The following is a 22,695-nucleotide window of genomic DNA, read 5'->3' as shown; positions in this document are numbered from 1 at the left end:
AATTGGAAGCCCCAGCTGGCTGTCCCCACTTCCACCTGCCCCAGTGAATGGAGCTGTCCAGCTCTCGCACAACAAGACAGGGGTCACGCTGGCTCTGATCCAGGGGCCATCTTGTCCAGAGGCCTGTCTGTCAGCAGGGGCCAGTACCAAGTGCTTCAAAAGCAAGGAGCAGATCAGGGCACTTGCTGAGCGCTCTATCCCGTCCTCCACTCCTGGCAGGCTCAGGCTCACACACAATGAAGCATGGCTGTATTAATCATTCAGCCTAGAACAGGAGATCTCTCACTGGGGATGGAGAGACCTCAGGGGGCTGTGAACTCTCAGCCTTCACTCCAATCTCCCCTCCCATCGCCTCCAGTGTTTGTGGTGGTGAGAAATAGTTCAGCAGTGTTTTATTCATAGAGGCGGGGCTGTGCTCGGAGGCTTGCAGTGTGAATGGGGCCACCCACACAAACATTAGGGAACCACCAACCTAAAAGTGCTGTTATGGGGCAGGCCCCGCCCACCCGCATATCCTACTGACACCAGTGACCGCACAGGAAGGTCCTGGGAACGATAGTGTGGCTCTTGGCCCGTAGCAACTGTCAGATCCAAACTGGTCTGCACGTCCGGCCCTTTTCCACTCGTCCCCTGCCAGCGTCAATCTTTGTACATCTGCCAGGGCAGAAGAGGCCAGAGAGGTTGTCCTGACAACCATTAATCGTTGTCCTAGGTGCAGCTATTAGATTACCTGTTCCCTATCCTGGAGCTGGAGGGGGATGGGCACAGGTGAGCCCGGGTGCTTTGAGGACTCGGAAGGTCTTTGTGACAACAGCTTGAGCCATCCCAGAGAGCCGCTGCTCCTCAAGCTCCGGGCCTGTCAGACCTTGGACCCAGATCCTTTGGGCTGTCAGGCAAAGCGTGAGCAAGCCTTGGTCATAGCGCTGACAGCTGGGAATGCAATATGGAGCAGTGCATGAGCCAGCGACAATTTCTTGTGCCTCGGCTCCTGCCATCTGATTTTCAGTGCTATCGAGCATTTGATAAACTCGCTGGAGCACTCCCTGCCCCCATCACAGGGCTCTGCAAAGCCGGGGCAGAGCTGGGACTAGAATTCCTGACCCAACTCTGGGCTCAGCCCCCATCCTCCCACTGGGACTGAGATGCCCTTGGGTGTGTTTCCCGGGGACTCTTGCACTAAACTAGTGTTTTCCCCTGCACTTGACCTGGGGCTTGTATGCAGCGGGGAGAGTTGTTAGCCAGGGCTCTACTGCTTTGACATGAAGGGACTTCAGCAAGGTACACACAGTGCCTCCTTCAGCCAGCCCCTGCCCAGCACAGCTACCACTGCCACCTGAGCAGAGGGGACTGCTTCCTCCTCCCCACTCATCTGCAGCCCTGCCCGAACAGTGAGAGCACCTTCACTCAGTTCCGCTGCCCCGTTGGGACCAGGAGCAGGGCTGGAGTAAGTGCAGTAATCAGCCTGCCCTGCCCCATCCAATTAGCTTTAATGACTCACTCTCTTTCTTCCTGACCTGCTCACCCTAGGGAGCTCTGACCAGTGGGGCTTTACTGGAGAAAATGAGCCAAACAAGTGGGTGTGCCTGGCAGGCAGAGAAGCCCAAGGGAGACTTGGTCTTGATGCAGGGATAGAACACAAGGCCTGGCTGCCTACACAGCACAGCAATATTTCTTGGTGCCTGGAGCAATTCTCCACAGCCCTGCCCCACCGGTGAGCACTGGGCTGTGGGGGAGCACTGGGACAGCCTTGCTTTGCACTTCTCCTAAGTCACCATGTGTCACACAGCTCCAGGGTTGATCACAGGGGCTGGAGAAGTGGCAGAGGTGCCACCTCTGGAAACAGCAGCAGCCCACCATCTGGCCTTTTCCCATAGAGACATGTCACTCACAAAACACCTGCAGATGGCCCTTTACACAGGTCTGGAAACTCTAGAATAACGCACTCACTGCATCTCCTTCCCTGGCTCACATTCAAAAGCTGTGCCTTGCAGGAGACGATGTGCATTCCCTCACCCCAAGGGACTTCCTCGGAAATCCACTTCATACTTACTGTTTTCCAAAGGCCTCTGAACCTCCCAAACTCTTCCAGTGCAGGCACTAGTCCCCTCTCCCAGCTGAAGGAGACCCAACAAGCTCACAAACATTTGCATTTCCAATAGACTGTCCCCAGAAGGTACTAATCCAGTAAGCTTTCCTCTGTCTGTCTCACTGACACCCCCGACCCCTTTGCTCTCTGGGAACAGAGGTGAGTTTGGGACCCTCTACTGTGCCTTCCACATTTGGATCAGTAGACCCTACCATACCTTCAGCAAGCAACCACTCTACACACCAGTCTCAGAGCCAAACCCGAGGGAACCCTCCTAAAGGTTCAGGCACAGCTTATCCACAGCAAAAATGGACTTTCATCAATCAGGGATGGGCTGCAAAGCAGCTTTACCAGAGAGGGACAATGTCTCCCAGGGCATTCCCTCCCTCCCTCAGGGCTAGATGAGAGATCTCCTTCTCACTCTCACCAACACGCATCGTTTGAAACAACCAACTACCAAAGTTACTGAGCTGGACTCCTGCAGTCCCCATTGCGGGAGAGGCTGAAGCTGGCACTGAAGGAGTTAAGCCAGCTGTAACTGACCCTAAACCCAATTGCTTATGCCCCTGGCAAAGGCCACCCCATTCATTCATAGCAAGCCCCTGCCCAACCCGGTGCCTCTCCCAGCCACCTCAGCTCCAGCAGCACTACTGACAGCACAGAGCTCAGGCCGGGCTGATGCTAACCCCGCTGGGAACCAGACACGCTTCCACTGGATAGTGGCAGTGGCCCATTTCTCAGCAGTTCAGGGTGGATGTTCAGGAACAGCCTGATTAAAAGGAACTTGCATGCTTGACTCATACACTCCCACTCCTGTGGTCAAGGTCTGGTGGTGGTTTTCTTGCAGTACAAGGTCAAAAGGAACATCCAAGCATCACCAGCACAGAAGCCTCCAGGCACTTTATGGCAGCAGATGCTGTTGTGCTTCTGATCGAGAGAAGGGGGGAAGCAATGCCCCCAATAACTGTAGAGCACTGACATACCCAGAAATCAGCTTTCATGCTGCCTGCTGCTGCTCTACATTCTCCTGCATTCACTCACACTGGGCAGCCCACCAGCTTCCTCATGCCCAATTCCGCCTACAGTAACTGCATTGCCAGAAACCATGGCAAAGGGAAAACAAAAATCTTATTCCCACGACTCAGTTCAGAGTCCTGTGGACCGAAGGTTGACTTTAACTCGGGATGGATTTTTAAAATGTCCATCCCACCAAAGCACTCAAGAACCAGAGCATAAGAGAAACAATGATTAGAGCCCTGGGCAGGTACCACATTTCTATCTGTAAAAATGAGCTACAGTGACATCGGTGGATGCAGATACCCATGTATGCATGGATACCCATAGTTTTCCAGGGCTCTAGTGATCTCTAATAGCCAAGTATATGGGATATTCTTGATATTTTAATCAAGCTGAGATTTTCTGTCTCTGGCTATGAAAGGAGAGAAGTTATTCAGCACTTCTGCCATTAAAATCGGTTTATTTTTGCAGTATCCATTTAGTATGAAATACATTTGGGACAGCGCAGCTCTCTGGTGCACAAGAAAGGACTCACTAGAAATAATTCTACAAAGTGCCCTTGAAATGTAGTCTCATGTGGAACAAAAAATATGAAGTACAGAGAAGAAAAGGCTCAGTGTGCTTCACCAAGGGCCTTGGAGACCCCAAATCCTCCAACAGAACAAGTTACAGTAGCCCTTGACGTTTCAAGTCTTCATAGGTCTTTTTATTTACCACATTCCCACTGGAATCCTCATATTCCTCCTAGAAGGGAAGCGAGAACACATGTAGCTCTTTGGGCACAGGATGAGCCAGGAATGGGAGACAGAACAGTTACCGAGGTTTAGCTCTACCCACAGCCGCCTGTCAGCCCCTCAAAGTAAACCAGACTAAGATCCCACCCCTGCAGCACATCTCCATGTAGGTTCTCTCAGCAGACTCCCAGAGGAGGAGGAACATTGGTTCGCAGTGAGGATGGAAGTGGAGCATTCTAAGCTGTTACACTGCCTGCCTGCTGCAATATACAGTCCACTCCATCACAACTTAGCTAAACCGAGTAGAACAATGGTATGTTCTACAATACATGGTCTTTCACACTGCATTGTCCACTCCTCCTACAGACAGTCTGCTCCATCCTGCTAGCCCCCTGGGCTACAATGGACAGTTCTTAGTTACAATGTTCACAGAATGACTTCATGGAATCTCTTGCCTTTATGATTAACACCCCTGCCCCTCTGCAAAGAGGAAGGGTTTAGATACTGAAGAGAGGGACAAGATTCAGGCAGTACATTTCCCAGCCAAGTGTGCAGCTCTCAACAGCTCCACCAACAGGAGGTCTGTGACAAGCAGGGTGGCTTTCAAGCACACTCCCCAGCATCTAACAGAGTCCCTGGAAAACTGGTCCCTCTTTTGCTGGGGCTACAGAGCCTACGCAGGGTAACAAGAGACTTAGCCAGACAGTAATGGCAAGATCCGAGCACTGGTTCTCAGCTCACCTCTGTGTCAGGCTGCCATCTCTCCGAAGCCTTCTGCTGCTTCAGCTTTGCCCACACTGGGAATACAAAGTCACACAGGATCAGAAGGCCATTTTCAGTCAGCCATCAGCATGTAGCCAAGCGCAGTATGTACATTGCCACCTCTTAAAACACACCCTTCAGCGTCGCTGGCTGCCACAGACAGCATTGATTACTCAACAAGAGAATCTCGTCATAACAGCTCAGGCAGATGGCTGAGCAGCAGAGCCTCAGACTGGGCTGACAATTAATGTAAGACGCCTGCTTGGCTGACGCATTCGGCTGTCTTGAAGCACTTGCATGTGCTCCAAATTGCTTCCTAAGGAGTTCACACTGTGTTCAGCATCTCTCATCAGATCTAAAAGGAACAGCACTTGAATGTCGGCTCAGGACACTCCAACCCTGCAGCTCTCTGAGACATTGCCAACACTCCCCTTCGAGACAGGAGGCACGTCTGCCTCAAGCCCGTTGGTAGGGAAGCTTTAAGGGAAAGGAGACCAGCAAGCTGGAACAGCACAGGGAAGGGGAAGAGTTCTGATTGGATAAGCTCACAAGCCCGTTACAGAGGAAGGAAAGCAAAGGGAACTCTAGATCAGCTGCACTGCACCAGAGCCAGAATGTTTCATGGGCACCACTTAGTGCAGTGGCTCTCGGGACAAATTTTGGCAGCACCAACTCCTGCTGGTGGCTGCTCTAAGAATTCTTCCTAAAATACTTTTGTCTATGGAAAACAAAAACTGTGCACACATACAGGTTCAGTCAGGGTTGGTTTGTTTGGCAGACTCAAAATAATGCACCCTTATCTCTATTCTCGCTGGACCTAAACAGACCAGAAACACAATTAAGGTGCTTTGTCTTCGTTGTTGTTTCTGATGCTTTTTGGCTGCCCTCCCCTTTATTTATTAAGGCTTGCTCAGCTAGTAAATCTGCTGCCATGAAAGGAGCTCTCTCTAAGTTTGTTAATGTCACTTTTCACAGCAGACTTACTAGCTAGCTGGGAAGCTGCGAGAAGTGATATTAACAAAACACATTTTTTTTCCACAGCAGACATACTCTGCTCTAGCAAGCCAGGGGACAAATTAAGCCCTGGATAGGGAAGTGGGATGGGAAACAGTGACGGCCGGGGCAACATGGGGAGTGTGAGGAGCTGAGGTCCAGCACCCACTGCCATATGGCCAGGGTCCAGGGCTGCAGTGTGAAGCTCCCTGACTGGAGCCCCTGCTAACCACAAAGCCAGGGCTGAAGTCAGAACCCCTAACCTCAATGCCCTGGGAAAGTGGGGAACTCACGAGCTGCATGCTCATCTGGCATTTGTGGCTCCAGAGTGGCACAGGACCCATCCTTGCTGGTGGCCATGGGGGAGGTGCCACTGACCCACCCCCCTGCCCACCAGTGATTGCCCTGGAGGCTGTGGCCATAAGAAAAGCCCCCACTGGCTACATCAAAGAAACTTTGCCTTAGATGGTCTACACAGTAGTTAGGAAGTTGTAATCCTCAAGCAAATGCGCTAGAACAGTGAGTGCCTGCAACTACTGGCATGCTGACATCTTCATGAGTTGAACACTGCACCACCCAGCTGCTGGAAGGACAGAGCTTTAACAGCAATATTACACTCCTCTGCTTGGGTGTTATTGCTGTGCCCAGGCAGAGAGGCTGTCAGACTCCCTCCTGTTCCAGAGTTGCCAGCGTAAGATGGGACAGCTAGCGCACCCTTGCTTCCAGAACTAGAGAGAGTAAAGTCCTGCACCTCTCTCGTGTGGCCAGGCAACTTCTTGCCTGTAACTGCCCTCAGCAGGTCCTTGCTCAGAACAGAAGCTGTACATTCTGGCAGGGCCTGAAGTACCCAAAGCCAACACCAGCAATTATGGGCCTGTTAAAGAGCTAATGCTGCATGCTTGCCATAGGATTTACCTACTGGATTGCCTTGCCTAATTTCATCAGGTCACTTCTCTCTTCTCCCTGCCCACCACAGAGACATGCAGCGAGAACTTCATGCATTTCAACAACATATAACGAGCCTCTTGATTATCTGAAGGAGCTTTGTGTCCCCCAGTTGGATGACTGAGGTTCCACCACATAAAAAGTTACCCCCCCCCCCCACTGGCCACATTGCCAATGGCAAGGCATTTGGTGAGCACAGCAGGAACCCACATGTGTCCAAAAGAAAAGCACAGTGAACACAGACCCCCCACCTGCTCCCAGTTCTGAACAGAAATGTGCCACCATCACTTACAAGAGACTGCGTCTTCAATCTGTGTGACATTAGCAAAATGGGCTGTATTGGGAATGCCCAGGCATCTCATCCCATGAGCATGGCGCCACTCCTGGAAACAGAGCAGAAAGACCAGTGTACACAAGAGAGTTATATCCAGCTCGCAAAGTACAGCTACACCATCAAAAGTAAGTCAGACCTGCCTGAAAACATGAATAAACCAAACATCCATAAGACTAAAATGGAAAATGAGAAGAAAAACTATTTTTCTCCATATTTTCCAAGCTGTTTCCTTTGACAGATGTCAACCTCCCCTTTCTACCTGGGTCTTTCATGCACCAATACAAGAAAGAATTAAAACAGGAAAATGTGATTGTAACTCCATAACAATTAGTAGGGGCAGAACCTGAAGCTACTTTTAAACTGATTACACATTTCAAGGTAATGGTGTCTAGCCAGCCTCTGAGAATTCTATACTGTCAAATCTTAGAACTAAGCTATACACTATAACAACAACAGTCTAAAACCAGTTTGTGCTTCCACAAGGCCAAGGACTCCACAAGAGTGCAATAACCATACAGTGTTCACATGCTTTGGCAAGACTGATTTTAGTTGAAATCCTGTAGGGTTTTGTCAGGAATTCGCTGGCAAGCAGGCGTGGGGACTTACGCAGTGCTATAAACTCCTAGTTACCACTGCACGAAGTTCACTTTCATTTAAACAGCATGTTCACAAATAAGAGCTCTCATTCATATACTGCAGAAGCACAGGGTTAAAAACATGCCTTTTTAGGTCCATTATAATTAAACCATTATTAGCCCAAGGAGAAAAGGAACATCCAGAACAGCCATCTGACTGGTTTCCAGTGTAGGTTTCTTCTAATGCCCAGAACCTCAGTAGTAACAAACCAGAGTTCACTTACATTTATATCCCTCAGAAAACCAGTTTGCTCCTAGGTATATTTTAAAAGCTATTCAAATCTATAACTTGGATCTGGGGTTTTATGGAACTTGTTTCCTCTATCAGCTTTGCCAGAGAGCTTTACAGTAAGGTGCTTGCCTGTCTCAAGCAGCAGCTACCAGGTACACAGCACAGCTCAGGCAGTACTAGACATTAGAATCTGGGTACCGGAGGAGGGAGGCCCTACAACCACCAAGGTCAAATGGTTCCTGAGGAGTTATTCAAATGAGTTAGAGCTCAAACAATACAGCCCTGCAGCTCAGCATTAAGAAAGTGCCAATGAACAAGACCCCATTGTTCCATTAGTTACATACACCCAGGGTCACCTCAAAATCAACTGATGGGTCCATGCCAAGGCGTTACTTACTGCGAAGTGTCGCTGGAAAGCTTTTGGCCCTCGGTAGGTGTAGTTACCACAAATCTCACAGTTGTAGTTGATGTTCAAACCATGTAGTTTGTATAGCCAATAAGGGATAGGCTGAAAAACAAGCCAGACAAAGCTTAGGTCAGATTGCAAGATAGGTGTTTGGCCGCAGTTAAAGAGCTCTGCTCTGGAGCAATTGGGAACCAGCCTCACCTTCCCATCCCATCCAAGAGGCAGGTTTTTAGGGTTATAAATTATTTCATTCTCTTCATCTTCACTTTCGCTCTCACTGATCTGCTCTTCCTCTTCCTCCTCTCTTTCCTCACCAGTGCGTGCTTGCTTACGCTGCACATTCTCGTGGGTGAGATGTCTCTGCTCCTACCATGCAGGAAAGCACACAGGCATGAAGTGCAACAGCCAAAGATGGCAGAATATGTCAGAGGGGGGAAAAAAAGGGTGAGGGAATCATATGAGCATTCACTCTTCTTGGGTAAAATCCCCTCCACTGGCTTCCATAGTGTTTGTATCACAACACTGCACCAATTTGGCTGCAGTCACACAAGAAAAACATGGAGATATGCATACATCAGAGAACTGGAAGGGATCTCAAGTCCCCTGCACACACAGCAGGGCCTATCACCATCCCTGACAGATATTTTTAATCTAACCTGCCCCATAACCCTGAAAGGTCCCCTCAAGGCTTGAGCTCACAACCCTGGGTTTACAAGGCCAATGCTCTAACCACTGGGATATTCTCTCCTCTCCCTGCTCCAGTCCAGAAGTCCACCCCGTTTTGCTCAGCACCATATGCCAGGTTGCTGGGCATAGCACAAGCCTCACTGCAAGAAAATAGTGGAAATCTTGAATTACAATCACTTCAGAGCTGGTTAGCAGTGGTGGCAACCAGCCGTCCAGGAGTCACCAATGAGAACTGCAGCAGGATCATGAAGCAGACTGAAGGCAGCACTCACAGGGCTTGATCCCTCTGCTGGCTAGATGTGAAATCTAAGCTCTACATGGAGGAGAACAGGCCACCCAAGGGCACTCGTGATTCCCCCACCTGGGTTACACAAAGATTCAGGGTATGCCATTCACAGAGGCAGATCCACCTTAAGCACCACTCTTGTAGGAGATGCACTATTCACTAGAAGCTGACAAGTTAACAAATAGGAATAAGCAATTCGAACCCACTGCCTGAAAGATCTCTGGGTCTGTGCAACACTGTACATAAAATAACCCTTCTATATGTGCTGCTTAAAAGGTGAAATGGAAAACACAAATGAGCTCACAACAAATTTGAAGGCCCTGCCATTGCAAAGCTCAAAAAAGGCAAAAAGTAAAAATCTTACCCCAAGAATTTCTACGTACTCATAGACCTGTGCTTCCAGGAATGCAAGGTCTTTGTTCCTCTCTGTGTCCCTAAAATACAAAGGGGAACTTTGTCAAACACTGCGAACACTGTCAATGCACCTGATTCCGAAAGGTACACTTGATTTATAGCTACAAAGAATGTGGGGAAACACATATTAACCATTCCATGTAGTCTCTGCTGCATATGTACCGAGCAGTCAGGCCAGATGCTCCAACCAACTAACTCAGTCATCTGACCCCAAAAAGCAGAGCATTTGAATGCTCCAGGAATATCTCAATTCTGCCATTTATCACTACTGCAAGGGAGAACATCTGTCACTGGGGCCATGTCTACACTAGCCCCAAAACTTCTAAATGGCCATTTCGAAGTTTACTAATGAAGCGCTGAAATACATATTCAGCACCTCATTAGCATGCGGGCGGCTGTGGCACTTCGAAATTGACACAGCTCGCTGCCGCGCGGCTCATCCTCACGGGGCTCCTCTTCTACTTCGAAGTCCCCTTATTCCTATGAGCAGATGGGAATAAGGGGACTTCGAAGTAGGCGGGGTCCTTTCAAAAAGGAGCCCCATCGGGACGAGCTGCGCCAATTTCGAAGTGCCGCAGCCGCCTGCATGCTAATGAGGTGCTGAATATGTATTTCAGCGCTTCATTAGTAAACTTCGAAATGGCCATGTAAATGGCCATTTCGAAGTTTGGGGCTAGTGTAGACATAGCCTGGGGCAATAATTAACGAGAGTGACAACCCAGTCAAGCAGGAGACTTTTAGTCCAAGTGAAGGGACACCCAGGGTATGAAACGTTTACGGGCTCACCTTTTGCTGCCTTTTGTCTTCGGATTCTTGGCAAACAAGGAAGAATCAAGGGCTTCCAAGGATTTGCCTTTTGTGCTGAACAGCCTCTGCGCACGCTCTTCCAGAGTGCTGGAAAAGGCAGGGCAGAAGGTGAATCTAGGGTGCAGGTTTATTTTTAAGTGGATTGGTTTATGCTCACATAATTTTTAATTATATCACAAATTAAATCATACAGAGGTCATGAGATTATAAAACTAAGCATCGTGTTTCAGAGATCCTTGAAGAGCATGGCTTAGGCACCCCTTTTGTTTCCAAAAGCTCTTGAGGTCCTACTTTTCTGCATTACAGAATCAGAGAACTGGAAAGAACCTCGAGAGGTCATCAAGTTCAGCCCCCTGTAACCATGACAGAGAAAAATACTATCTAGACCACCCTTGACAGGTGTTTATCTAATCTGCCATTAAAAGTCTCCAATGATGGTGATTCCACAACCTCCATAGGCAATTTATTCCAGTGCTTAACAACTCTGAAAGTAAGGAAATTTTTCCAAATGCCCAACCTAAGCCTCCCTTGCTGCAATTTAAGCCCACTGCTTCTTGTCCTATCCTTAGAGGTTAAGAAGAATAATTTTTCACCCTCTTTCTTCTAACAATCTTTTAGATACTTGAAAACTTATGTCCCTACTCACTCTTCTCTTTTCTAGACTAAACAAACCCCATTCTTCCAATCTTCCCTCATGTTTTCTAGACCTTGAATCATCTTTGTTGCTCTTCTCCAGACTCTCTCCAGTTTGTCCACATCTTTCCTGAAATGTGGCACCAAGAACATGATACAATACTGCAGTTCATGCCTAATCAGTGCAGAGCAGAGTGGAAGAATTAGTTCTTTTGTCTTGCTTGTAAACACTCTTCAGCTAATGCATCCCAGAACGATGTTTGATTTTTTTTTTGCTAGTGTCATGCTCTTGACTCATATTTATCCTGCGGTCCACTATGATGCCTAGATCTCTTTCCACAGTACTCCTTCTTAGGCAGTCACTTCCCATTTTGTAGGTGAATAATGAATTGTTTCTTCATAAATGGAGTGCTTTGCACTTATACATTAGTCCATTATGAACCTGAGACTCCAAAGCAAAGTATATGACAAGAATACCTTGTGTTGCTTTCTGTATTGTCTTAGATAAGAATTATTCCACAGACATTTGGAATAGCAAACAGATATCCCAGGCAGAAATATGAGACAAGCAGCTCAATAACTGAAAAAAATTGAAAAAGGCCACAACTACTTACCCGCCGCACTTCAGACCCAAAGCCAGTAAGGCAGATTTTAATCTGTCCAGTCCTAGGGAGGCCAATTCCTGTACAATTAAAACAAACCAATGTGCATAAGCATTGTTTTCAGTTGTGAACGAGATGATCCAAGTGTGTCCATTTTAATTCATTAAAAAAATCCCACATTGCTCATGAAAGCACTAAGGCAGCTCTCCTCTACCCAGATCAATGGCATTTACAGCAAGCATTAGGCCACAGTTACAGTGGATTAAAAATGCCTCTCAATTACTAGTGACAACAAGCAGAGGACACCTGCATAGTGAACTCTCCAGTCACAGCGGTTGTGGCCACAGCTTCACATTTCCATAAAGAGAATTTTCAAAAGGAACGAGGTGGATGGATCCCACCAACATCTTCAGTATAAAATGGTTCACACTGAGAACGTACCTCCCAAGAAGAAAAGGCTGAGAGATCCAGATGGGCGCCAGCATGGGTGAGCGCACTGCTGGTCTCTTTCTGCCAAGAAAAGCAACATATGTTGCTAGATGCATATTCACAATGTCACATAGGCTACGTCTATACTGGAAGCATCTGCCTACAGAAGTTACAGTTGGAAGAGATGTTCCGACAAAACTTCTGCAGACAGATTGCCTACACATAAAAGCAGATTGATCTTTTGATCCACTCTGTTGACGAAAGGGCCCCCCTGAAACTGTCAACAAAATGCATTTTGTATGTAGATGCTCCACGAGTTTTGTCGACAAAACCCCAGTTTTGCCTACAAAACTCTAGTGTACATGTAGCCATCGTGTATAAACAGCAATACCAAAATACTGTTCCTGCTTCGAGAACAACATAATTTACAATGCGGGGGAGCTCAGCACTAAACAACCGAATATATGGGAAACCTCCAGATAACTGGAAAGAAAGACAGAAAACACATTAGCAGTACGCTATGTCTCTGCTGCTTTGGGATACAACTGATTTACACTACACACAGAGATTGCTAACCCTGATGGCCACCACACCATACCCACACGGACAGCAATGAATCCGCATTTCATGCGAGCATACTGCTTGCTCACCGGCCAACCAGGAAATGTTCCATTGTCCCACTTCTTCTCAAACTCATTCTGAATCTTCCCAAAGAGTTCATTCTGATCCAGCAATGGCTTCACTCGGTCTGTGTAATCCTGAAGGTACTCAAGAAGCATTTCAAGATACCTGGTAGAGGAAGAGCAGTTCAGGTAACTTGCTATCAGAGTTTGGGTAAGATGAATGTATTAGACATTTCTGCATCATACATACTGAACCTCATCATGGTGATAACCCTTACCCAACAATTATATAGGGAAGCATACCCCTTGCCCACTGTCTCTTTCCTTCCCAATCAATCAATCTCTGTTCTACTGAACAAACTCCTGGCTCTTAAAAACAACCTCTACATAACAAGTTATTTCACCAGAAGCCCCAGTCACAATGAAACTTCATCTGTTTGGCTTTTTAGATTTGCGGCAACATTCACAGTTGACAAATACCTCCCAAACAGACATGTAGGTTTAATTTAATTTCACATCATCTGCTACTCCTATAAACAGCAATTCAGGATGAGATGATTTGTCTGCAATTGAAAAGGCTCAACATTTACACAGAGAAGCTTGCCTACAAAGCGTATGGACTTGGAAAGAGAAAAAAAATAAACAGCACGAAACAGATGGTGAAAAATCATCTAAAGAGACGAACTCTCTCTGGATAGCAACGAAGGGTCCTGTGGCACCTTATAGACTAACAGAAAAGTTCTGAGCATGAGCTTTCGTGAGCACAGACTCAGTTCATCAGATGCTGGACCAGCATCTGATGAAGTGAGTCTGTGCTCACGAAAGCTCATGCTCAAAACTTTTCTGTTAGTCTATAAGGTGCCACAGGACGCTTCGTTGCTGTTATAGATCCAGACTAACATGGCTACCCCTCCAATACTATCTCTGGATAGTTACTGTAAAATAATTAGCAGTGAGTGTGGATTGATGATATTTGGCTTTCTTGACATTACAAACATCATCATATTTCCTGCATATTCAAACATACTTGTGACCCAAACTGTTTTATTCCTCCCATGGCAGATCCCCTGATTAAATCATGCCAGAGAGCTCTACCAAGGTTCTCTAACCTGGGTTATTTCAGACACACAATCCACAGAGCACCACATTCTATCATGACTTGGGTCTCAACCACGGCCCTGTCTGTAAGTACAGAACATTTTGTTAACCCTCCCACTAGTACTACTACAATTTCAACAGCATCAGCAGGAACTCTATGTGGGACAGGATTTTGGTGGCTTCCAATATTTTTACCACCATGTCACTGAACCTTAGTTACACAGGCGCATTTAACCCAGGATTCTTTGAGCATGGTTAAGATACTATGTTTTCACCATTAACTTGACAAGTGGCTGGTTCAGCTCACACCTTTCATTACTTATGACTGAACTAGGGATATAAAATCTCATTTAATTGGTTATCCAATTAAACTCGCGTGGGGGAGGGGGCAGTTGGGGAGGCTGCTCCAGCCCTTCTGGAGCAGCCCCTGTCTGTCTCAGCCCAGCCTGGGAATGCCACAGGATGGGGTGCTCTGGCCCAGACAAAGCATCCCCCATCCGTGGAAGGCCCCAGGATGCACCAGCTGAGCCAAAGCAGTCCTGGTGTGCCACAGGGTGGGGGCTGCTCCAGCCTATATGAGTTAACTGTAACTGGTAAGCCTCTCCTTGTTAGGGTGAGGCTTATCTGTTAAAGTTTAATATCCCTAGCCTTCACAACCATAAAGGCTAAAAGACAGCTGATGAGGCTTTCAAAGTGCTCAGCATTAGCCTAAATCTCCTCCAGCTGAAGTCTAAAATAAAATTCCTATTGACTTCAAAGGAGAAACAAGGCCAAAACTTAAGCCTTTTGGAAAATTACAAAATATTGACTCACTTAGGTCCTGCTGCATGTTTCCCAGAGCATGTGGATTCTGAGGAAAGTCATTACTTTGTGAAACATCAGAATTACAACTATAGAGTACCCCTTCACATTTCCCCCAGTGAATTTTCATCCTGATTGTGCATGAATGCTTCTCACAAAGCAATCAGTGTGTATCTGACCTCTGAACTTCCTCTACTCAAAAAAAATCTGTGCAACACCTTCAAAAAGTGAGCCTGGGAACTTAAATTCATACCTTTGCTAGACATGATGTCTCAGGAACTCAGTAGAGACACTATGAGGAGTCCTACAGCACCTTCAGAACTAACAGATTTATTTGGGCATAAGCTTTCATGGGCAAAAAGCCACTTCATTAGATGAATCTGACAAACATATTTTTTGCCCACGAAATCTGGTGCCCACATACTAATACTTTTGAAGGTGCCACAGATACAGACTAACACCGCTACCCTCCCAAGAATAGAAACACTACAGTTTTAGCTTATAGACTGTAATAACCCACTAAACGTGCTCCACTCATCCATCTCCCTCACCACACAGAGGTATTAACATACCCCTTAACCGTGAAGGGCCCCGAGATGTGTTAACTGCTATATACTTGTATTCAGCTGTGATGTTCCAGTACCTTTCCCAGGCCTGAAGAAGAGCCTCCTAGGGTTCAAAAGCTTGCCTCTCACCAAAAGAAGCTGACCCAATTAGAGATATTTCCGCACTTGCACTGTCTATCTACTATATTGGGATCAATACAGCGACGTAAACACGGAATACAACAATGGGAAATACTGGATTGTGCTGTCCAAAATGAAAATTTCACACACACAAAGAAAAAAGTGGATCACATTATGGGACTAGTCACTCAAATACCTGAAGCGTTTGCTGCTAAAGAAACATAAAACACCATCTGAACAGATACCTCTCTCTACATGCCCCCTACTCCATACTGGAACCCATATGGGATGATGTCATTTACAACCTATACTCCATGGGGACCACATGCTGAAAGAAATCTTTCCTGAGCACCCCCTATTCTGGCAGTTGAACAACACTTTCTTTCCTTCCCCCATTCCCCCACACCTCATCGTCGCCAGAAGCAAGATCACAGATCAGGACCCACCAGCTCAAAGTGGTGCCAGATCCTGCCAGAACAGATGCAAAATGTGCAGTCCTAGCTCCACTGCTACAAGAAGCAACACTCCCCACAAGAAAACCTCCAAGATCCATGGATCTACACATGCCCACTACATGTGGCATACCTCAGCCAGGGCACTATATGCCCCAGCAACTTCTATGTGGACGTAGCCAGACCACGGCCATGTGCTTAAATGAACACACACAGCAAAGTGATTAAAGACATAAAAACGCCAGGTCCTCTGTGAGTGAATACTTTCATAAAGAGATCACTCATAATCTGACCTCTCAGGACAGGTGCACAAAGGGGTAAAACTCACTGACCCAAGACAGCTGACCCGAGCCAGCCACTGGTTTTTTTTTTTTTCAGTCCATGCACACATACCCTCCACCCTCACCTCCACAGGAAATCTGCACAACTCTTTCAAAAGATAAGCCTGTGCGCTTCAATCCATTACTCTGCTAGACACTAAAAATCAAGGACTGAATATGGATATTGGATTTATGTCAAACTGAAGTATCTTGGTACCCTTCACTAAAGCATCATCATGTAACTGCTTACAGCAACCACTTAAGAGACAAGAAATACTCTTACTTGTTCTACTGCAACACCAGACTTGCTGCAAGATCTGCCAACTGCAGAAACAAAGCCCTGAAATCAACTTACTCCTTCTACAGATGTTAATGAATCCTGCACTCAGAGCACAGACTCAGTAATTGGCCTAAAAAATGTAAAATCACAAGTTTGCATAAGCTTTGCTTGAAAAGCCACAACTCAAAACTGGTTATGAAGAGAATTTCACTCAGGCCCTGAACATACACCACAGCAATTAATTCTTCCTACACAGTCTGTTGTGGATGTAGGGCCCACCTCTTATATTCAGCATTTTTTCTCTCCTTGGGAATATCAAAGAGTTGGTCAAATGTGGATAAGTATGTGATGTAATCCAGTTTCTGAAAATAAAGAGGCAGGGAGTTAGATCGGATACACAAAACAGCCTGATTAACAGCAGCCAGCAGCACCACAAGAAACGGGATCTTCCCTGGCCTCCATTCTGGCTTGCAGCATGACACTTTTTCTGTCTTATGCCATCTTAGAGACCATGAGCTATTTGGTAACACAGGCTGTGTCCTTCTTTAACCCTTTATCAAAACAATATAAATGGAGAGGCCCACAAGAGCAGCTGTGGATGCAACTTCACAAATGGGAGAAGCCAGGAAAGCGTCACTTAAAATTAAAAAAATCCTTACCTCACAGCCTCCAAAAAACAGGAACCCAAGTAACACGTGTGGAAATGAACTATTTTAAATAACATCAGAAATGCTCAGCTCTAACTCAAGAAAAGGTATTTGAGGATGTTTCCTACGCAATTACCTCTGATGATTTTAAGTTAATGTACTTGAGGTAACAATCATGAAGATCCAAGTACCGACCATAACCTTCTTCATCTGTGAACTCCACTAGATCTATAGAAGACACATTATGCAAAAAGCTTCATTAGAAATACCAAAGATCAAAGTTACGATCAGTTGTTCTCATTTCACGTATACCTGTTATGTTAGAACCATCTCGCGTAAGCGCAGCTTGGAACTGCAGCTGAATAAAAGGTATGGTTGTATGTGACACGTTTCTTAATCTTTCCGCAGGTTTGTAGAATAATAGCTAAGAGCTCCTTCACAGTAACATACTAAATTAGGGGTTCTCAAACTTCACTGCACCATGACCCCCTTCTGACAACAAAAGTAACTACACAATGGCCGGGGGGGAGACCAAAGCCCGAGTCTGACCCCACCCTGCTGTCAAGGACAAAGCCTGACCCCACCATCCTGAGCTTTGGTGGGGGGAGAAGAGGAGCAAAGAAGAAGCCCAAGAGCTTTAGCCCCAGGCACAGAGCCTGCAATGTGACCCCACAGCCCAGGGCTGAAACCCTCAGGCTTTCAATTCAATCATAGGTGGAGGGGTACGGCCTTCCTGGGGCCCAAAACCAAAGTCTAAAAAATGCGGATAACAAGCCACTTCGGGGTCCCAACCCACAGTTTGTGAACCACGCTCAAGTCAGAGGCATTTTTAATGCAGGACAATCCAGATTACCTGTAATAAACACACAGGTACTTAAACCTGAAAGTAACTTTCAAAGGTTATTAAGAGGTGAGATTCAGAGATTATACAATGGCAGACAACTCAGTAATTAATAACAAGCAAGCAAGGCATTTTTGCTAGATCTCAGTTTAAATACGAAACCACAGACTTACTTTGTGCCTCTTCACTGGGATTCTCTCTGGCTTTCAATAGTTCCTCAAATTCCACTGACATTGGCACACAGATCTTCAGGAAAAATCAAAAGTTAGAACAAAAATGTATAGACACACACTCATTAGAGTAAGTCCAGACCTATTAATGTGATGTCACATTGACACATCTACACTGTCCATAATGAACTTATTGCAGAATTCCCCTCTTCACAGACAGGAAGAGGCTACCCAGTGCCCCTAAAAAGCACCCTGGACAGCACATGGAAGGCAACGCTGAATGCCTCACCAGCAGCAGAAAATACAGCTCCTAAACTGAAGGCACAACATTCATGCACATGATTTTAGCCTTGTGCATGTTCCTTCATTCTTCTGCTGCTCCCTCTTTCATAGAATGCCTTTTCTATCACAGTAACTTGGATGTGGCCCCCATTTTAAAATCACTGGCCACGTTTTAACATTCTCAAATTTGCTGTAAATGAAATAGGTTGAGAAGAGCTGAACTGATAATGCAAAGCACCCAAGGGCACTCGGTGCTGTATATACTCCTCCTCTCTGTTGGGAGAGATGACATACAGGGTGCTTACCTCATTTGGGTGCTTCCGGTGAAACTCCTTGATCTGTTTTAGTCGATTATAGAATTCTGCAAATTCATTTGGCCCTGAGATGGCACTGAGCTCCTCCTTCCGTAACCTGAGGGGCCAGGAGAAAGAACAGACATCTGATTTTGAGGGTAACAAGAGGGTAGGATTAGGATTATTTACAGCAAGCATATCAAAGTCAATGTAATCTGAAAATTTTATTAATGAGTCTCTTTGTGTCTAGTCCTGACTTTCTGATTTCAGAAGGCTTCCCTAAGACATGGAAAAAGGAACACTCATCTTGCAATATCGAACTCTAACCCAAAATTACAGAAATATCTCAATTTTGGGGCTTTGCTCTCCTTCCTGCATTCAGGTGAATGGTCCCCAATTACCTTTGCAATGTCACATAGATTACATTTATACTACAGACTTTACAGTAGCGCAGCTGCAAGGTCTCCCGTGTAGCCGCTCTATGCCAAAGGGTCAGAGCTCTCCTGTCAGCATAATTAAACCAACAAATGGTGCTGCTGCCCACACTGGCACTTCTGTCAGTAAAATATATCTTGGTCAGGAGTGTAGGTTTTTCCGTACCTTTGATGGACAAAAGTTTGGCCAACAAAAGTGCTAGTGTAGAAATAGCAATGGAAGAATTTAGTGTTCAAGTGGAGAAAACCAGTAAAATCCTTCTTTTATCCCTTATTCTACTGACAAAGCAGCACACAGCAAGTTAAATGTGATTTGCAGGAATCCTTAACCACTTACAAGTTTTCCTATGACCAAGGAGTGGAACTCTGTAATTAGTATATTTGGTTATTTTTGTTCATTCTCCCCCCCCCTAAAGTTAATTAAACCCACTAACAAGAGTGAAGATAACTCAGCCATAACTGCACCTCATTTGATAGACCATTTCAGTGGCAGTTTCTTTTCCAACATGATGCTTTAGAGAGGCTACATTAATGGCAGATGTATTCTTTCCCTCCCCTTCCCTCTCTCCCACACACTTTGGCTCAAACCGTATTTTGCAGGCTAAAAGTTATGTCAAGTCTTGTCAGGAATTTGTCTCCAGCACTAGACTTTCTCTCCCAAGTTAAAATCTGGCAAGTGCAATAAAACTCATGGAAGAAAATTAAGTTTCCTTTGAAGAAAGGTGGTGAGGGGGAAATCTCCTCTACTATTACAAGTGCCATAGCTCTAAATGGTTCACTCTCTTTATATATGGCCTTAAGAAATGCCATTAAGACCCTTCTGTAGTTTTGAAAGCACTAAGAAGTCATCTACAATGCAATTAAAAATCAGTGCCTGGCCCATGCCAGCTGACTTGGGTTTGCAGGGCTTGGGTTAAGAGGCTGTTTAAGTGATGTATAGACATATCCTATATCTAGGAGTTAAGCTACCAGACTTTTTAGTTTTTTAAAAAGTCAGATCAGATCTTTGTTTGCAGACACTTACCCATCCTTATCATCATATAAGTCTCTCAGATTGCCACTCACTTCCATGTACCTCTAGAAAACAAAACAAACAAAAAATTGAAAACATATTGCCATTATGCATGTACCTCTGCTGCAACACAGGACAATATGCAGAAATGTTAGGAAAAATAAACTGCTTTCTTAGAAGCTTGACAGGATAATCTCACAATCTTGAGCCAAACAAACAAAGAAATAAAAGAATGCTCAGTGAAGGGTAATGAAGCATTATAGGGAAATTAAGCTGCTGAAAGTGTTTTCAGGGAAATGCAAGATCTTGCTACCCATGTCATGTCGTGATCTTCTATGAAGTTTCAGCGTTCAATAAATTAGATACAATAAAAGTAATTAGCACAGTGCTTTTAAATATACCAAAAAGCTTTTAATACTAAAAGCGGTAAGCAAATCCATCCTGCACTCTAACACAAGCTCCATGTGCCCAGGTCCTGGCAAAAGGTAATATGTGGTGGAAAGCAGACCCTGTAACATCACTGCCAGGTAAGTCTGCAGAGTAAATACATTTTCTAAAATTTGCTCACAGAAACACAGTTATGCAAACTCTGATCATGAGCTGAATAGTAAACAGTACTCTAGTAAATACTGTCACAAGCTCACATATGTCTGGCAGTTACTATACTGTACAAAATACCATTTTCCTTTGATCTTGTATTAAACCTGTTACACCAGTGGGTCTCAAACTGTAGTTTGGGACTCAAAAGTGGGTTACCACATCAATTTAACAGGGTTGCCACCAGAGCTGGCTTAGCCTTTCTGGGGCCTAGGGCCAAAGCCCAAGCCCCAGCCCCACAGCCCAGGGCTGAAACCAAAGTCCAAGGACTTCAGATCTGTGTGACAGAGCTTACGTTATAGGTTCCCTGCCTGGGGCTGACACCCCTAGGTTCAGACTTTGCCTTGGGACCCTGCCCAGGGCAGTGGGATTTTGGCCTCCCTACCACCTAGGGCTGCGAGGTTTAGCAAGCTCAGGCTTTGGCAACCCCTCCTAGGGTCTTGCAGTAAGGTCTGTTTCTGAAAGCAGTTGTGATGTAATGAAACTGGAGACACCCTCTGCTGCACACATCCAGAATTACCGTTTGTGGTGTGCTGTTTAAAATAACACAACACGCCAGCCCAGCCGCCTGTGCTCTGGCCCGTCGGCTTTGGGGAAGGCGCTGTGAAGAGAGGGAGGAGGTGGTACTTACGTCCTGCATTGCTCGGGTGCGGTGATCAGAGTTAATCTGGTCACGTAACTGCAAGAGACGGGAAAGGATTAGCCGGACTTTAACTAACGCCCCGTCCGTGAAAGCCCAGCAGAGTCCCCGCTCGGTAGGCGCCGCAGAGCGGCGGGCGGGAGCCTCGCTCACCCGGGCCAAGGCCGCTGCTGGGACACGGGCATCGCTTCACCTGCGCCGCGCTCGGGCCAGGAACGGCCTTACCGGAGCGCCACCGGGACACGGGCCGCGGGGGAGGCGCGCTGCGGGGGTGTCTGCAGCCCGTTACTGCCCCGCCCCTTGCCCGCCGCGCGCACCGTGGATTTCTTAATCAGCATCTCCTTGGCCATGACGTCCATGAGCCGCTCCCGCTCCTCGTGGTAGCGCCGCTGCTGCTCCAGGATCGTCTCCATCTTCCCCGCGCGCCGGCTGCAACCGCCCTCCCGCCGCTCCGACCGGAAACCGGCCTCCCCGGCGCTCCCCGCTTACGGCTCCGACCGGAAACCCGCCTCCCCGACGTTCCGTCCTCCGGCTCCGACCGGAAACCGGCCTCCCCGGCGCTCCCCGCTTACGGCTCCGACCGGAAACCGGCCTCCCCGGCGCTACCCGCTTACGGCTCCGACCGGAAACCCGCCTCCCCGACGTTCCGTCCTCCGGCTCCGACCGGAAACCAGCCTCCCCGGCGCTCCCCGCTTACGGCTCCGACCGGAAACCCGCCTCCCCGACGTTCCGTCCTCCGGCTCCGACCGGAAACCCGCCTCCCCGGCGCTCCCCGCTCACAGGCCCGGCCCGGCGCACACCGCGGCTGGCCGTAGGGTTCCCTAGAGGCTTGGGCGGGTGCTTCGGCCCAGCACCGCTACCTGGGGGGTGGACAAGACTCCGCCAGGGCGGGCCGGTGGGGGCAGGGCGGCCCCGGTGGGCGCGCAGCTGAGCGCCGCAGCGCCCCGCCCCGGCCCCTCCGCGGGGAGCGCGTTCGTGGCGCCCGCGTCTCGCGCCAGCGGCTTTGCAGCGCCCCCCCCGCCCAGGTAGCCAGGGGTGCGCAGGTCCGGAGCGTCCCTGCGCGGTGACACGGCCCCACGTGTTCGCTCGGCCGCCGCCTGAGGCGGCGGTTCGGGCGGGGCCTGCGGGAAAGGCCGTTCACGGTGCGGCGCGAAGAGGCAACGGGCCAGGGCCGCGATCTGTGCCACGCGGGGGTCGTGACAGCGCTGGGAAGCTGCACGCCCCCCCCGCCAAGGCTCTAATCGCTGGCCGGGGCGTCGCGCCGCCCCGCGCCCTCTCCCCGCTGGCCCCGATCGCAGCGGTCTGGAGCCGGCTCGTGGCCGGGAGGCCTTCCCGTGGCACTGGCGATGCCGCTTGCGCTGCGCTGCCCTGCCGTGGAGACGGCTACAGGCTCAGGCCCCGCGCGGGACGGTGACCGCCGCAGGCTCCCGGGGCTGGCTCGCCTCCGGCAGATGGCAGGGTCGAGCTTTCCTGGAGAACAGCTCCTGCACTCCGGCTTCCCTCGCGGCGGCGCGTTG

At 47.8% G+C, this 22,695-nt stretch overlaps 1 protein-coding gene across 2 annotated transcripts; it reads right to left on the bottom strand.

Moving 5' to 3' along the window:
- Positions 1-3,527: 3,527 nt before the first annotated feature.
- Positions 3,528-21,750, bottom strand: SF3A3 (splicing factor 3a subunit 3). Of its 2 annotated transcripts, none has more exons than XM_074976395.1 (17): positions 21,496-21,750; positions 21,170-21,217; positions 19,954-20,006; positions 18,508-18,613; positions 17,924-17,996; positions 17,046-17,137; positions 16,542-16,624; positions 12,653-12,791; positions 12,015-12,083; positions 11,586-11,653; positions 10,318-10,425; positions 9,482-9,551; positions 8,346-8,510; positions 8,136-8,246; positions 6,830-6,920; positions 4,579-4,634; positions 3,528-3,847 (listed from the first exon to the last, which is right to left on the bottom strand). In XM_074976395.1, exons 1-17 carry the CDS (start codon positions 21,589-21,591, stop codon positions 3,770-3,772), a joined length of 1,506 nt encoding a protein of 501 aa, XP_074832496.1. In that variant the 5' UTR covers positions 21,592-21,750; the 3' UTR covers positions 3,528-3,769. The 2 variants fall into 2 exon arrangements, with proteins under 2 accessions (XP_074832496.1, XP_074832497.1); XM_074976396.1 differs by lacking the exon at positions 21,496-21,750 and adding an exon at positions 21,332-21,386.
- Between the last annotated feature and the right edge of the window lie 945 nt (positions 21,751-22,695).

This window comes from Carettochelys insculpta, chromosome 24, assembly GCF_033958435.1.
Source record: "Carettochelys insculpta isolate YL-2023 chromosome 24, ASM3395843v1, whole genome shotgun sequence".
Classification (NCBI taxonomy): domain Eukaryota; kingdom Metazoa; phylum Chordata; order Testudines; family Carettochelyidae; genus Carettochelys; species Carettochelys insculpta.
Note: the sequence above shows the minus strand (reverse complement) of the source record. Positions and strands in the feature narration are given on the sequence as shown.

Bases quoted from the DNA above. Each gene is read 5' to 3' on its own strand.
- SF3A3 (XM_074976395.1), bottom strand. From the start codon at position 21,591: ATGGAGACGATCCTGGAGCAGCAGCGGCGCTACCACGAGGAGCGGGAG. The intron at 21,218-21,495 runs GTGCGCGCGGCG...CGTCTCTTGCAG, and splicing joins TGCTGATTAAGAAATCCACG to TTACGTGACCAGATTAACTC. The intron at 17,997-18,507 runs GTAAGCACCCTG...TTTTTCCTGAAG, and splicing joins ACCGGAAGCACCCAAATGAG to ATCTGTGTGCCAATGTCAGT.